This window comes from Alnus glutinosa, chromosome 10 (genome assembly GCF_958979055.1).
Source record: "Alnus glutinosa chromosome 10, dhAlnGlut1.1, whole genome shotgun sequence".
Lineage (NCBI taxonomy): Eukaryota > Viridiplantae > Streptophyta > Magnoliopsida > Fagales > Betulaceae > Alnus > Alnus glutinosa.
Window position 1 is genome coordinate 7,033,797 of NC_084895.1, and position 14,864 is coordinate 7,048,660.

General features: G+C 34.6%; 1 protein-coding gene across 1 annotated transcript; it reads right to left on the minus strand.

The window, feature by feature from the left end:
* Nucleotides 1-2,717: 2,717 nt before the first annotated feature.
* LOC133878968 (ankyrin repeat-containing protein BDA1-like) lies at nucleotides 2,718-9,569 on the minus strand. The gene is made up of 2 exons (XM_062317526.1): nucleotides 8,994-9,569; nucleotides 2,718-3,557 (listed from the first exon to the last, which is right to left on the minus strand). Exons 1-2 carry the CDS (start codon nucleotides 9,567-9,569, stop codon nucleotides 2,718-2,720), a joined length of 1,416 nt encoding a protein of 471 aa, XP_062173510.1.
* Nucleotides 9,570-14,864: the final 5,295 nt, after the last annotated feature.

A 14,864-nucleotide genomic window follows, 5' to 3' on the forward strand; every position in this document is an offset into this window, starting at 1 on the left:
AGGCGCTTTCTTTTTTTTTTTTTTTTTCTTTTTTTTTCCTGAGTAGTTAAGCCCCAAGTTTCTAAACTCTTTAGGTGTGTTTGGTAAAGGTTTTTGAGGATTATATATATATATATAAAAGAAATGATTGATTTGATATAAAGTAGAAAAAAGTTTTGAATTGAAACCACTTTTGGGGATAAAAATTTGGAATATAGAACATTTCCCAAAAGTAAAAGAGTTTTGTTTTTTTTTTTTTTTTTGAATTGTAATAAAACACAACTGATGTAATATAAAAAGTAAAATAAATAATATAACAAGAAGTAATAATTGAATATTTAATAAAAAAAAAAAGTTTAACTTCAAGACGTATTAGTCAACAAAACTTGAAGTTAATTAACAAGTAAATTTAACAAACATCTCAAAAGACATTATATGACCCAAAGAGCATCCATAGTTACTACTGCAATAATTACCATATTTATATAATCAGTGTCGACTAATATAAGTAAGATGACACTAATAGTAATTTATATATATATATATATATATATATTTAATTTATACAATTTGAAAAAAATTGTTTAAACCTATTAATTTTAGACAAATAACCTATAAAAAAAAAATCATATTTGATTAATATATATACAGTGATAGGAAAAAATATAAAATATATATACTTCCTTTTTATTTTCAATCAAACTCTATAGATCTTGCATTGTTCTTGTGAACTAGTTCAATTGATTGGAAAATGTATTAGGATCAAACAGATGTTCAATCGAACCTTCAATCATATCAAGTTTGATCGATCCATTGATCTTATCACGATCAATTAAGCTAATGCATTATAATTGATGAGATGTTCTATTAAATATTGAATTGTGTAAAGTTCTATCAATCATTTTATCGTATTACAGTCGATTAGACTAATACACTAGGATAATACAAATTCCTTAGAGTTCAATGGATCATACTAATATACTATGGTCGATAAGACATTTGATCGAACCTTCAATCGTATCAATTAATTAACATGTCTATAAAAGTGTACTTTGAGAAGCCTAATCAATGGCTTGAGTATTTTGAATGTTGAGCACCTTTGTTGATGGATTATAATAAATCCATACAGTTTGATCAATCAATTGATCATATCACAAATGATTGGACTTATGCACCAGGATCGATCTGATGTTCGATCAAATCTTTAATTGTGTCATGTTCGGTCGATCATTTAATCATATCACAATTGATCGAACTAATACACTAGGATCGATCGGATTTTCGATTGAACCTTCAATTGTGTGAAGTTTAATTGATCATTCGATTGCATTACAATTGATCAAACTAATGTGTAAGGATCGATCAAATTGATCTTATTATTATTGATTGGACAAATGCACAAGGATTAATTAAAAAAATTAGAAATAGAAAACATTAATTCATAATATTAGAAAATATAAAAAAATAGAAAAATTTACTAATAATATGAAAATAATTAATTTTTTGTGGAGGTTTTTCCTTTTTTTTTTTTTTTTTGCCACCCCTTTCTAATTTGTTTTTTTAATTCTTTGATATCTTTCCTATGTTCCATATTTTTATGTTTTCTTATGAGACTATGACCTCTTGGCAGGTTTTGATTGATTTGACATGGAATTCTATTTATGATACAAAATAAAATCTAGGTAGAAAAAAACATATCGTATAGAACAAATAAGATCATGGTTTCTTTGGGACATAGATGTGAGGCTCAATACATTTCCTATAATGGGAGGATGCTAGAGATTGATCGGACTAATGCGCAATGATAAATAATACAAAATCCATAGACTTCAAGTGATCATTAAATCGTATTACGATCGATCGAATTAATGCATTAGGATCGATATTCATGTTGCAAGAATTGAGAGGAGCAACCAACTTTGTTTTCTAATCCACCTATATCCTTCGTTAATATTCCTCAAGCAGCCGCCTATCCTTCATAAATATCTTGTCACATAGAGAAATGCTTTGTTATACACTCTCATCCCACTCCTATCCCATCCATGTCTACGTGGACCAATAATGTGAGAGATAGTAGAAAGATTGTAGTGAGACCTTAATTTTTTTTAACAACATTATTGATCCACGTAGACAATGGTGGGATAGGAGTGAAATGAGAGCATACAACTAAGCATTTCTCCGTCACATATACCAAAGAAACATTCACGTACCTCTACAAACGTCGAGCATGAGTACAGGAGAGGAGCCGAGGATTAGGAGGGTTTGAATACACTACAATACAAGATATATTAAAGTTGCCCAGAACAATGGGTTCGACTTCCACATGCACCAAGCCTTCAGGCCACCACCAAACTACGTACCTCTAACTCTCTAAGGCCAACAAGAGGGGACTGAATCAAAAAAGGAAAGCCGACTCTTGAGATGGTGAGTTGACCAGCGGAAGGTTTGGACCTTTAATTTACATAGAATTTTCACTTTGAGTTAAACTTGGGATCTAAATCAGAATTTTCACATTCAGTTACACCTATGACCAAATTCTTATAAGAAAGAGAAATATCGTTTGACTATAAAATATAAAGGTGGAGATAGGAAGCATCATAATTACATGCCGCAGTATAAAGTTTATTCTTTATATTAAGAATATGAAATTTCTACATCACATTCAAGCACAACATACTAAAAGCAACGACCGGCCATTTTCTTCAAGTTCACATATACTTCCAACTATCAAACATAATTCATGCATGCTCACGGCTTTCTTGACCAGTAGATGCAACAGCACCATTGGCAAGTGAAACCACACGAAAGGTTCTCTGCCGTTGGATTCTTCTGTTTCTAATTTCTGTGGACCATCTCTTGACTAACCAATAGCCGAAGCGAAGTAAGTCCACGGAGACCATCATTCCTATTATTGTCATAGCCCAGCGTGAAGCATTTAAACTAGAAGGTCCAATCAATAAAAGCCCGCAAACATAACTTGCCGCCATGCAACGCACAGCGATCCCCAGCAATGCTTTGAGTGGAAACTCATCCATAACCAAAATAATCACAGCAAGCGATGCAAAAAATCCAATAGAGTTGGGAACCATGAATGGAATAAATTCTTGTAAATCGGCTGATATATTAGCAGCAGTGTAATCTGAGCCGTAATAAACACCATTGGGAGGATTTAGTATGGCTTGGTAGGTTATAGTTGCGATAAGTACAGCCACAACCAGCAAAGCATTTTGAGTTTGTGAGGTTGACTTTTTCACTTCCTTTGCTAACATTTCCCAAAACCTACAAGGGTTCAGAAGTGAAATATCATGTAATAAGAACTGCCAGAGAGTTTGGGGAGGTAGTGTCGTCACCGAGATCTGCCTGGGATGAGCTTGAGTAGTCTCCTTGTCTTCAACTTCTGACCCTCTTAAGGCTCCTGCACGCAGAAGCAAATCCCTGATTATGAAATCAGTGGGTTCACCCACCATTTGCTGTATGACATCGGACACATCCAAAGCAGTGAGGCCACTCTTGTTGGTTACATTCGCACTGACTGCTTCTTGTTGGCTTCCATCACCACCAAGTAGCAATTTCACAGTCTGTAACAGCACGTATTGTAGATAGTGAAAGCATTAAATAATATAATGAGGAGTGAATTAATTTTTTTTTTTTGTTGAAGAATAATTTATTTATAGACACTAACAAAGCAGCAGACAACCAACAATCCAACCCCCCACAGTTTAGGGGAAAACACACACAGAAAGCAACCTCACTAGATCCAACCCAAACAAATTTGAAAGGCAAACCGTTTGACTAGGAAAACATTTTCGGAGATATCCTAGGAGCTAACCAATCTTCTATTGGCACAATTAAACTCAAAGAAGAAGGACAAAGCAAGGTAATGATTGTATCTTTGTTGTCATAACCAAGTGTTCGTTTACGACAGATTAATTCGGTTATATTTTTAGGCTAGAATAATGATTCAATACCACCAAAATATACAATTTTTTACCACCTTGCTTATGTGGCAAGGTGGTCCCCCACTACTTTTTAATTTTTTTTTTTTAAAAAAATAAATTAAGGTGGGGGACCACCTTGCCACATAAACAAGGTGGTGAAAAGTTGTATATTTAGGTGATAGTGAATCATTACTCTTTTAGGCTATATGGTGTTAAAGGATAGACTTTTGGGTGGATGAATCCAAGGTTGCAATGGATAAGCAATGACCGTTAACTACTACAGTTCATAAAGTGCAGAGTTTTCTTGGGTTGGTATCGCTCTATCGGTGTTTCATCCGTAACTTCAGCACTATCATGGTGCGCGTCGATCACATCTTGCATGACACCTGGAAAATTTTCATCGAATGATGAGGCGACTGCAACATTGGAATTGATTAAATGAAAAGTTGACTACCGCTTCTTTGATTTGCATTATGATGCTTCAAAGACTGGAATTGGAGTTGTGCTTATTCAAGGTAGTAGACCGGTGGCTTATTTCAGTACTGAAGTAGTTCATGTGGCGCTCCATATTTTAAACTTCGGATAAAGAGATTTTGATTTTGAGCTTTAGAGTCTGTTTGGGTTTGTAATTTCAAAAAGTGCGATTTAAAAATGTGCGATTTAAAAAAATGATTTTTAAAAACGCAATTAAGCGTTTGACAAAATCTCAGTTTGGCCTTTAATTAAAATCGCAGGTTAACCTTTTAAAATACTGTGTTTTAAAAAAAACACTCAATTGCCTGTGATTTGAATAAGCACTTTTCTGCGTTTTCAAATAGCAATTTTTTAAAAAATGCAGTTTTCAAACGGTTCATTTTCTGCGATTTGGTTTAAAATCGCTTTTTTTTCTCTACAAAATCGCAATCCCAAACGCACCCTTAAAATCAAATTAGGTGACTAGCTTGGTGGATGACTGGTATATAAAACAGATTGTAGTAGAATGAGAAAGGTGATCCTTCTAAGGTCATATGTGGTATGGTGATCTATTGATAGATGTAACCGGGGACTCTGGACAATAAAGTAAGATTTGAATCATTACGTACGTGCCGGGATATGCTTCTAATGTAAGATATATTGTGATGCTTCTAAGGTCTAAGCAATGTGATATTAGTGTAAAAGCGAGTACTAATTAATGAGTTAAGTGTTAGGACTTGGTGTTAGTAATGGTATGATTGAGTCTGATTTGAGGTCTATAGAGGTAGTATAATATTGAGAGCCTAGTAAATCAATAGAATTTACGTGTAAAATTCGATGATGAAATTTATATAAGGAAGAGAGAATGTAGTACCTCAGATTTAAACAAAAGATAAAGATATTTTGATTTTGAGATTTAAAATCTTATTATAATATTTTATGGGCAAATAATAATCTTGTAGGTATTTAGGGAATATGGGATATTTATGAAAGTAAATATTAGTTGGTAGAATTTAATTAATAGCCTTGATTTTATTTATAAGGAACTTATATTAGGTTTTAATATTATTTCGAGGTGATTTAAGTGACAAGGGAATGTGATAAATTAATTGAATCACCTGAAGTTAGATTTGGTCAGACTACTAATGGTGGCTAGCTATATACCTCCCCTGGGGCAACGCGACCAGATTCTACTTGAAACGTGATGGGGAAAAGACATAGAAGATCAAATTGGGGAGAGTTATGGCCTTTGTTATAATTATATATAAATATTTATATTTGTCCATCCACATGATTTTTTGCCCTACTATGTTGAGAGGTATTGTTGCATGTGCGATTTCCTTTTCATGTCTCAAGTTATTGGGTTCACTTTATAGGGCTGATATCACAATGGAAGGCAGTGATAAAATAAGAATTCTTTCACTCTAATGATTGGGCCTATGACTGATTCCTACTCGAAAAGAAAGCGATACAGAAAAGAGGAAAGGAAAAGCAATTTCCACCCTTTTCTTTTACTGCCAATGTTAAGTATGGGGTAAAAATGTGGGTGGGTAATAATTATTCGCTATTCGCTATCCGCTATCTGTATATACAAATGCGGTTAACAAAACTACTATTTACATATATATATATATATATATATATATAGATATATATGTAAAATGTAATTCACTAAAACAACGTTGTTTTGATGTTACCTCATATGCAGATAGCGGTTTTTTAATATCTTTTTTTCTTAAACAACTATAAATAGATGATGCAGGAAATTAAATAATGTATGAGATTGAAATTTCATCACAAAATGATTAGCTAGTGTGATATAAATAATAATGTTCAACTATTGATAAACTTTTTTGTATTTATTAGAAAGAGAAATTACAATTTCAAGGCCTAAAATGTTTACTATCTCATATACGGATAGCGGATAATAACCACAATAATTGTACGAATGTGGCCGGATAGCAATCGCATGATGCAAATGTGATAATCGCATTATACGGATGTGGATGTGAATATTGTTAATAATTGTATCCTCATCCGTAGTTTCAACCCTACTATATTTTTATTCATTCAATTTTTTCCCCAACCCTTACCCCTACCCCTACTGTGATATCCCACATCGCCTGGGAATAGGGATGTGCTTATATGTATAAATGCATTATTCTTGATACAATGCGTTTTAAAGTCGCCATGGCCATGAACTTATCAAAACTTTACAGTTAAGCGTGCTTCTGTGAGATCAGTATTAGGATGGGTGACCTTTTGGGAAGTTTGATTTGGGGGAGCCAAAAGCGGACAATATTGTGTCGTTGGGGTAAGTCGTTACAAATGGTATCAGAGCCATTGCTCAACCTAAGATGGGGGGAGCGTGCACAAGCGTATGAAGGTTGTCAGCGGGCACTCGTTGGGACGCCAAGAATGGCAAAATCACATGAGGGTCGCCAGCTGAGACGCTGGGTCCCAAAAGGTGGTGATTGCGACGTCCCACATTGCCTGTGAATAGGGATGTACGTGCTTATACGTATAAACGTATCATTCTTGATACAACGTGTTTTAAAGCTGTGATGGTCATGAACCTATTAAAACTTTGTAGTTAAGCGTGCTTCTACGAGAGTAGTACCGGAATGGGTGACCTCTTGGGAAGTCTGATTTGGGGGAACCAAAAGCGGACAATATTGTGTCGTTGGGGGTGAGTCATTACACCTATCCGTAGGGACGAAACCAGAACTTTCTATTTGGAGAAGCCAAAGTATGAATGAGGGTTCAGTTTTATTTTTAGTATGACCAAGCCTAGCTAGTTTTTAAGCCAAAAATACAAATATTTTGAACTTATGCTCCATTTGTTTTGGTTTGGCATTTTACAGTGTTTGGTAAGGGCGAAAATAATGGTCAACAGAAATCATTTTTAGTTTGACCGTAAAAGCTTATTTAATTTTTGGAAAATAATTGATGGTTTTTAAAACCGTAAATCGTTTTCCAAAATTAAACTCTTCATCTTTACATGCATGTTTGATATCTGATTGCCGGAATTCAACAATTGTTGGTCATCGGAATCTAGCTAGCGCTGGAATTCAGTAACATCCGACCATCAGAATCCTTTTGGGGCTAGAATTCGGCCATCGTCTCTGGATGCCAGTGGACCAAATTCTGGCAGAAACTGGCTGAATTTCGGCCATTGTTAGCAACCGGCCGGATCTGGCCAAAATGGTCGGAATCCGGCCGGATTTGGCAGGATCTGGCCAAAGTGGCCGGATCTGGCGAAAACAGCAGGGATTCGACCGGATCTGGACAGATCCGGCTACAGATTTAGCCGGATCTGGCCAAAATGGCCGAATATGACCGGATCTGGAAGAGTTCAGTTGGAATCTGGTCATTATTGCCAAATCCGGCCAAATCTGCTCTCCGGAATCTGGCAGCATTTGCTGGACTCTGATTTTCACTTTTTGTAATTTTTTCGAGCGAGCCAAACGCTGGAAAATATTTTTGAGAAAATCATTTTTTCTAAAAATGATTTCGACAAAAATATTTTACGACGAAAATCATTTTACGTCGAAACAAACGGAGCATTAATAAAAAAATTAAAAAAAAATGTAAAAATCAAGGGGGGTCATAGCCAAATCTATCATTTTTGAATTGAGGATAGATTTATCTATTTTAGGAATCTTGTTGACAAATTCTTATTAAATTCTTATCCCATGTTACGTAAGCAAATTAGTCTAGTTAATAGATATACACTTTGATCCTTGTAGTTTCAAAGCCACTTAAGTTTCTTTCTGGATCGAGTTTCTATGCTTTTGACACTACTATCCCTTCGTTAACTGGTTATCAGTCAAGTACTATTACCGAGCCAATAATTTATTTGAAAGCCAAAAATATTTCTAACATTCACAACAATTTCTTAACCATTTTTTTTTTTTATATGTAGGGAATAAAATCATTTTTTTTTCTCTTAAAAAACAAAAAACCTCTATAGTAGCTTTCCTTATTTTTTCTGATATCATTAAAATATATATATATATATATATATATATATTTTTTTACTTTTACTTTAGTTAAAAATAGAAAAAAGAAGATAAAGTAGGAGAGAGATAATATAATTTTTACCCTTACTTTAATTAAAAGTAAGAAAGATAAATAAAGTAGGAGAGATAATATATTTTGTGAATAAATAATTGATTGAGAAGTGAATAGTATTTTTCAATGTCTTGAGAAGTACTATTCACTTTTCAGAGAAACAAAAAATTTTAAGGACGCTCCTGTGATATAAAAATGGAGGATATAGGTCAAAATTTAATTTCTATTAATATATTTACAAAGACAAACCTTCTATACCGTGCATTATGGATAAAGCAGGAAGGTTTGAGAAGAGTAGAAAAGCATGCGGGAAGGAAATTATGAAACTTGATAAATGATTTGCATGATTATTTTTAAAAATCTTGGTTCTCTATTCCCTTCACGATAATTCATAGCCTCAAATATTTAATTTTTTGTTTACTATTATACGTTGCTTAGAACAATCCTAATAATACTGTTAGGCATCAGTTGCTATTTAGAGAAGCCTTTTACGCCTAAAAAGATCCCAAGCATGAATTGAAGCACCCAAATAAAGAAGGAATTATTTACCTGACTCTGCTTCCTTGCAATTGCAAGGTGTAATACAGTGTTGCCATCTTCATCCCCAGCATTCAGAATGTCCTTTATGTTAAGCTGCTTCGATAGATCAACCATGGCTTTGAAGGCCTCAAATTGGTTATACTTCACGGCTAGGTGAAGCGCAGTCTCGCCTCTTTGAGTCACGTCTCCGATACAGTCGGGAGAAAAGCCAATCACTTCCTCAATGACTCGAACCCTCCCAGTTACAGCTGCACAATGAAGAGAAGTCTTTCCATCGCTGCTCTTGAGATGGGCCAGCTCACGGCTAAACTTCAATAACTCTCTCACTGTTTCCACAAAACCATTGGCGGAGGCTATGTGTATTGTGCTAAACCCGTCCTTGTTCAGTCTGGTGGCAAAATCTGGTTTAAGCTTCAGTAGCTCCCTCACAAACTGTGTCTGCCCACCCATGGTTGCAATGTGAAGGGCAGTTTCAGGGTACAAGGCTACTGAATCTCTCTCCAGTAAGAGGGAGTCCTCTTGAAGTAATTTCTGCAGTTCAATGGTGTTTCCATTAAGCGCTGCCTTCACCAACCTGGGATCCATCTCTTTAATGGAATAATGGAATCAACAAGCTTCAAAAGAAGAAACAAAAAATAAATAACAAATGATCTCTCTCTCTCTCTCTCTCTCTCTCTCTCTCTCTCTCTATATATATATATATATATATACATATTGTAGCGAAAACTGCTACAGGACCTTAGCTTTAAAGTCAAGGGAACAATGTATGTATACCATATACGGATGGTATACGTACATATAGGTACGCTAACAAAATATTTCAGCAAAAAAAAAAAAAATTCTAATCTCATCCACTCTTGAAATTTTATTACAATTATAAAGGCCATAGTTCAAAGGTTATATCTCCTGTAATACATGATACACAGAATGTAAGGCTTGGGTTATGTACGTTCCCTTTTCTCTTTGGAAAAATTAAGTTTTCTTGCAATTTCAATTTTATTCTCGAGTTTCCAATTCGATAATTTGGGTTGACGATCATCCTGTTATGTTTTCATACAAAAATATTTCTGGTAAATTGTTTTTAAAAAAAGATATATATATTTTTTATTTTTTCTGAATTTTTGTCATTTTCTTTAAAAAAAAGCAAAATTCATTATAAAAATATTTTTGTCACTCTCTGCCAAAAAGGAAACATTGTAACCCAGATATGTTTTTTAAGGTATCTAATGTGGACTTCTGTTAAATTTTAGACGGAAGTTTTTTATTTTTTTGGAAACATACAAATGAATCTTCACAGTAGCACGACTACATGTCCCTCAGCCAACATATGGCACATGCCCCTTAACATGCACCTGATAATCAGAGTTCTATCTATGCAGCAGAACATAATGATACAATTATTAACTCAGCGGAAAAGCATGTCTAAATATAAACCCAATGTTTACACAAAAGAGCCATACACATGTCTAACTGTTTAAGATTTAACATCATTACAACTATTACAAAATAATGGCCACACAAAAGAATAAGTGACACATTTGTCACGAGCCATATACAAAATACCCAAAAGGTATGGACAACCCGTGGTCCATCACACTACAATTGTCACGTCAAGCTCTAGTCGTAGTATCCCAAATAAAAAGCTACAGGGTCATCCTCCAAGTCGGGTGTACCTATAACCAAAGAAGCCTCATCTATACGGTTGTGGGGAGTAGCCACATCCGTATAGGTGAAATAATGAGTTCACCGCCTTAGCAAAAATAAATACACTAAGACTTCAGAGGTATACTATTCACTGAGTTTTCGCAAAGAACCAACTTTTTATTTTTAGTCATGCGTATACTATAACAGCCACCAATTTATAAACTTTTGTTTAAAAATCTCCATAGCTGATTTAGTGACATCGACTAATAGAAAACATTTAAACATACTAGGCAGCTGAGCTTATACATAGAAGTTTCATTGTTGGAAACAACTACATACATTCTCATCTACTATAATACTTTTTATGATTGATGGTACAATGCTTTTTAACACGTGCAACCAGACGATAGAAATATACATAAGCTCTTTTCCATTAAAACTCTTATTCATACCAATACGTCTAGTAAACTTACTCATAGTATAAAACCATCACACTCATCAAAATCATGCTATAAATGATTATGCAATGCACATCATGGAAATTAATCCAAGCATCATGGAAATTACCCCAAGCATCATGGAAATTACCCCAAGCATCATGGAAATTAATCCAAGCATCATGGGAATTACCCCAAGCATTGTTTCCCGTGGGCTATGAATCTCACTTCGATGTACGTTTAGTGTTCATATGCATATGCATATGCATTATGCCTTAAAACAATATACATTTCATTTCCTGAATCATGCTTTCTTTATAAAACATAAACAGTCCAACATATCATTTCTTAGACAATTTGCATAACTTAAATTTTCAACTTATAATTACTCTAAAATCACATATCATATTCATACTTCAAAACATCATCATAATTTCAAAATACTCAAAAGTACTCAAATCATTCAAAACAGATCATAATCAACATACAGTTGGTTCAGGTTTGTAAAACAATATATATTTTACAATTCATCATTTAAGAAAATAATACTTCTCAGTGAGTAGAATACTCACCTTGAGCTGCTTATACTCCCAAATTCCAACAACTCAAGATTCGACCCACGAAGTGCCGCTAAAACACAACACAATGCACCATTCAGTTTCTTAACCAATAACCACGTTAAGTAGTACTTTGAATCGCTCAAAGACTACATCACTAAGTTACCCATAAAATTCTAAGGTTTACTTTATTACCCATTAATTAACTAAACTTATACATAGAATTATTATTAGGTTTACAATTAAAATCTCCTATTATACAAATTACTAACATTAGGACCCAACCCTATATACACTTATTTTCATGAAATCCATAGATAATTTTGGGATTAATCCACACCCTAAATTCAATTAATTCACAAATTAAAAATCTAGAGTTTAAGCACCTAAAAATCCCAAATTAATATCCACTAATCTAATCATACCAAATAGTCACCACCATTTTATATTTACCAACTCATAACATAACAATACTATTTTAACGCAAATAACATTAACCCATAGAGTTTACTTAGGATTAGACACAAAATTGCAATTTAGATACATAACCCCAAAAGTTAGGGTTTTAGAAAGACTTACTCAAAGTTCACCAACTAATACCCAAGGTTGGGTAGCCTCCAGAAAATTCCAAATAACCAAACACCTAAAGAGAACATTCAATTAAACTCACATTTACAAGATTTAATTAAAAATCTCAAAAATATGAATTTAGTGTTTTACCTCAAAATGATCGGTCAAAACGTAGATCCACACGCGTAGATCACATTTCCAAAATTAGATTTGAGATTGGACCCTTAGATCTTCCTAAATCACAATTTTTCACTATGAAACCTCCCCCCTTTTTCTGTTTCTTCCCTCACGTTCTGCTTTCTGCTAGAAGAAAAAGAGACAGTGAGGTGCCTCTTTCTTTTTGCTTTTCTTTTAAGTGAGGTGCGCCTCACTAATTGCTACGCCCTGTTTTGGGGCGCAGGTGTGGGGCACATGCCCCACATTTTAATTTTTTATTTTTTATTTTATTTTATTTTTATTTTATAAAAGAGGCAGCTCGGCTGGCTCTTTAACTGAAGGGCCGTACGACCCTTCATTCTCTTCTTCTTCTTCTTCTTCTTTTTTTTTTTTTTTTTTTTTTTTTTTTTTTTCTTTCTTTCTTTTCTTCATTTGTTTTTTTATTTCATTTCATTTCTATTTTATTTTATTTTCTATATTCTTTAGACTTACAAATGTCACTTATATTTTATTTTTATGGCTATCATTTACAAGTCTATAGGGTAAAATAAAACTCCATTTTATTTTACCATACTTAATAGACATATTTTTTTTTTATTTATTTAATCTTAATAAGCTCATTAAATATTTTCTTGGACATTACATCCCCCCTCCTTATAAAATTTCGCCCTCAAAATTTGGACATTAAACTGCTATAAGCACATGTAAACGTGCACTTCTATAGAAAATTTAACGCATAATCAATATGAATTAATGAATCATACCAGAGTTTACTCGAATAAGTGAGGATATTTATCTCGCATTTGCTGCTCAAGCTCCCATGAGGCTTCCTCAACTCCGTGATTCAGCCATAAAACTTTCACGAAAGGGATGGACTTGGTTCTCAACTGGTGCTCTTTGCAATCCAAAATTTGCACGGGCAACTTTTCATATGTTAGATTCGGCTGAATATCAAGAGGCTCATGATTATATTATTTATAGAAAAGAATTTATAATACTAACAAAACACTTAAAATTGTGGAAAACTTCACTTACATTCTCCCTCACCCTCACGTGTGGTGTGGGCTCAAACTCCTTTTTTAATAGGTGATTCTCAATACGTGGAATATTTAATTGAAATTGGGAGGAATGGCGGAGTCAAGATTCGAACTCAGAACTACTTTGAAAGAAAACATAAACAAATGAAAAATAAAGATTGCAGAATAATAAAATAGACAAAGGAATTTTATGTGGTTCGGTATATAACTTACGTCTACAGGGTAAAGCCTAAAGGGCTACATCGTTGCTCTTATTGCTTGATATTTTTACAATGAAAGCCCTTTCTATAAGGATAGACTGTAAAATTTAACTTTTAAACCTCTAATGAGATATTAACACATCATTAAAACACACATCAAACAATAGCTATGAAAACACTAGATTTTATACCAAAACCCACCACCCCAAACTTAGAGTCAGCAACAGATCCTATGTTACAACCAACTTGCCATTAACAGCATATATAACAATCCTCCAGGACTATCTAGGATGAACACCAATAACACCCATCTCATAAGCCCTTCCGCCCCACGACGCTCTTTCTCCTCTTTCGATCAACTACAACATGAACGGCTAGGCTATGCAGAGGGACAAAAGGAGATCCATCACGCTGGGTTGCACTTGGTCCCACAACCGCAGGACCCAAACCCTTACTCAAATCCTTCCCTAACGATGGCTTCTACCCAGCTTGCATTTTCTAACTTTTCTTAAACCACTTAAGGGTGGGTTTTAATTTGGGCCACCGCCAGAATCTGCCGGTCTAAAGATTGTTCAAAGAATTGCCCAAGGATATTGTTGAAATGAGGGGTCAACGAGGGGTCCAAAATCGTCATTCTTTAATTTGTTTCAAAGGATTAGGTGTTTTCATGTTTATTTTTTATATATATATAAATAGATGACTTGTCTACTAATAATTGGTTGCTATGAAATGAGGAGTTTAAAGGCTATCCTCATAGAAAGTAGAGAATACCTTCGATCTGGACCATCTGTAAAATTGATGTTTTATAGCCTTCAATAAGAATTTGACACATCATATAAAACACACTAAATATACTATAGCCTAATACATCGGATTATCACTTTTCTTATTTCTATTTTCCTTCTAACCTTAGGCCTGGCGAACTAACTGCATACCACCCCACCTCTCCCAGCCAAATGCCGCCGTTGGATTCCACAGACTCACAGCCTGAGGAGGATTTTATTAGAGACAGTAGTAATCCACGAAGTCATTGCGATGAGAGATTCGTTCGACGATAGAGAATGAAAGATCCGTCTAGCGACAGACCCCAATCCCAACCACTGACCTCCGGCGATGTGAAGCGAGCTCCCGACCTCGACCCTGACCTAGACCTCAGCCACCGATGAGCTCCCGACACTGTTGGAAACCCACGCACCCCGACCCACCAAAACCCACACCGGTGTGCATGGGTTTCCAGCCGGATCTTGCCTAGATTCGGTCGAACCAGTGGTGGGTGGCT

Bases quoted from the DNA above. Each gene is read 5' to 3' on its own strand.
- LOC133878968 (XM_062317526.1), bottom strand. From the start codon at position 9,569: ATGGATCCCAGGTTGGTGAAGGCAGCGCTTAATGGAAACACCATTGAA. The intron at 3,558-8,993 runs GTAAATAATTCC...GTGCTGTTACAG, and splicing joins TTGCAAGGAAGCAGAGTCAG to ACTGTGAAATTGCTACTTGG.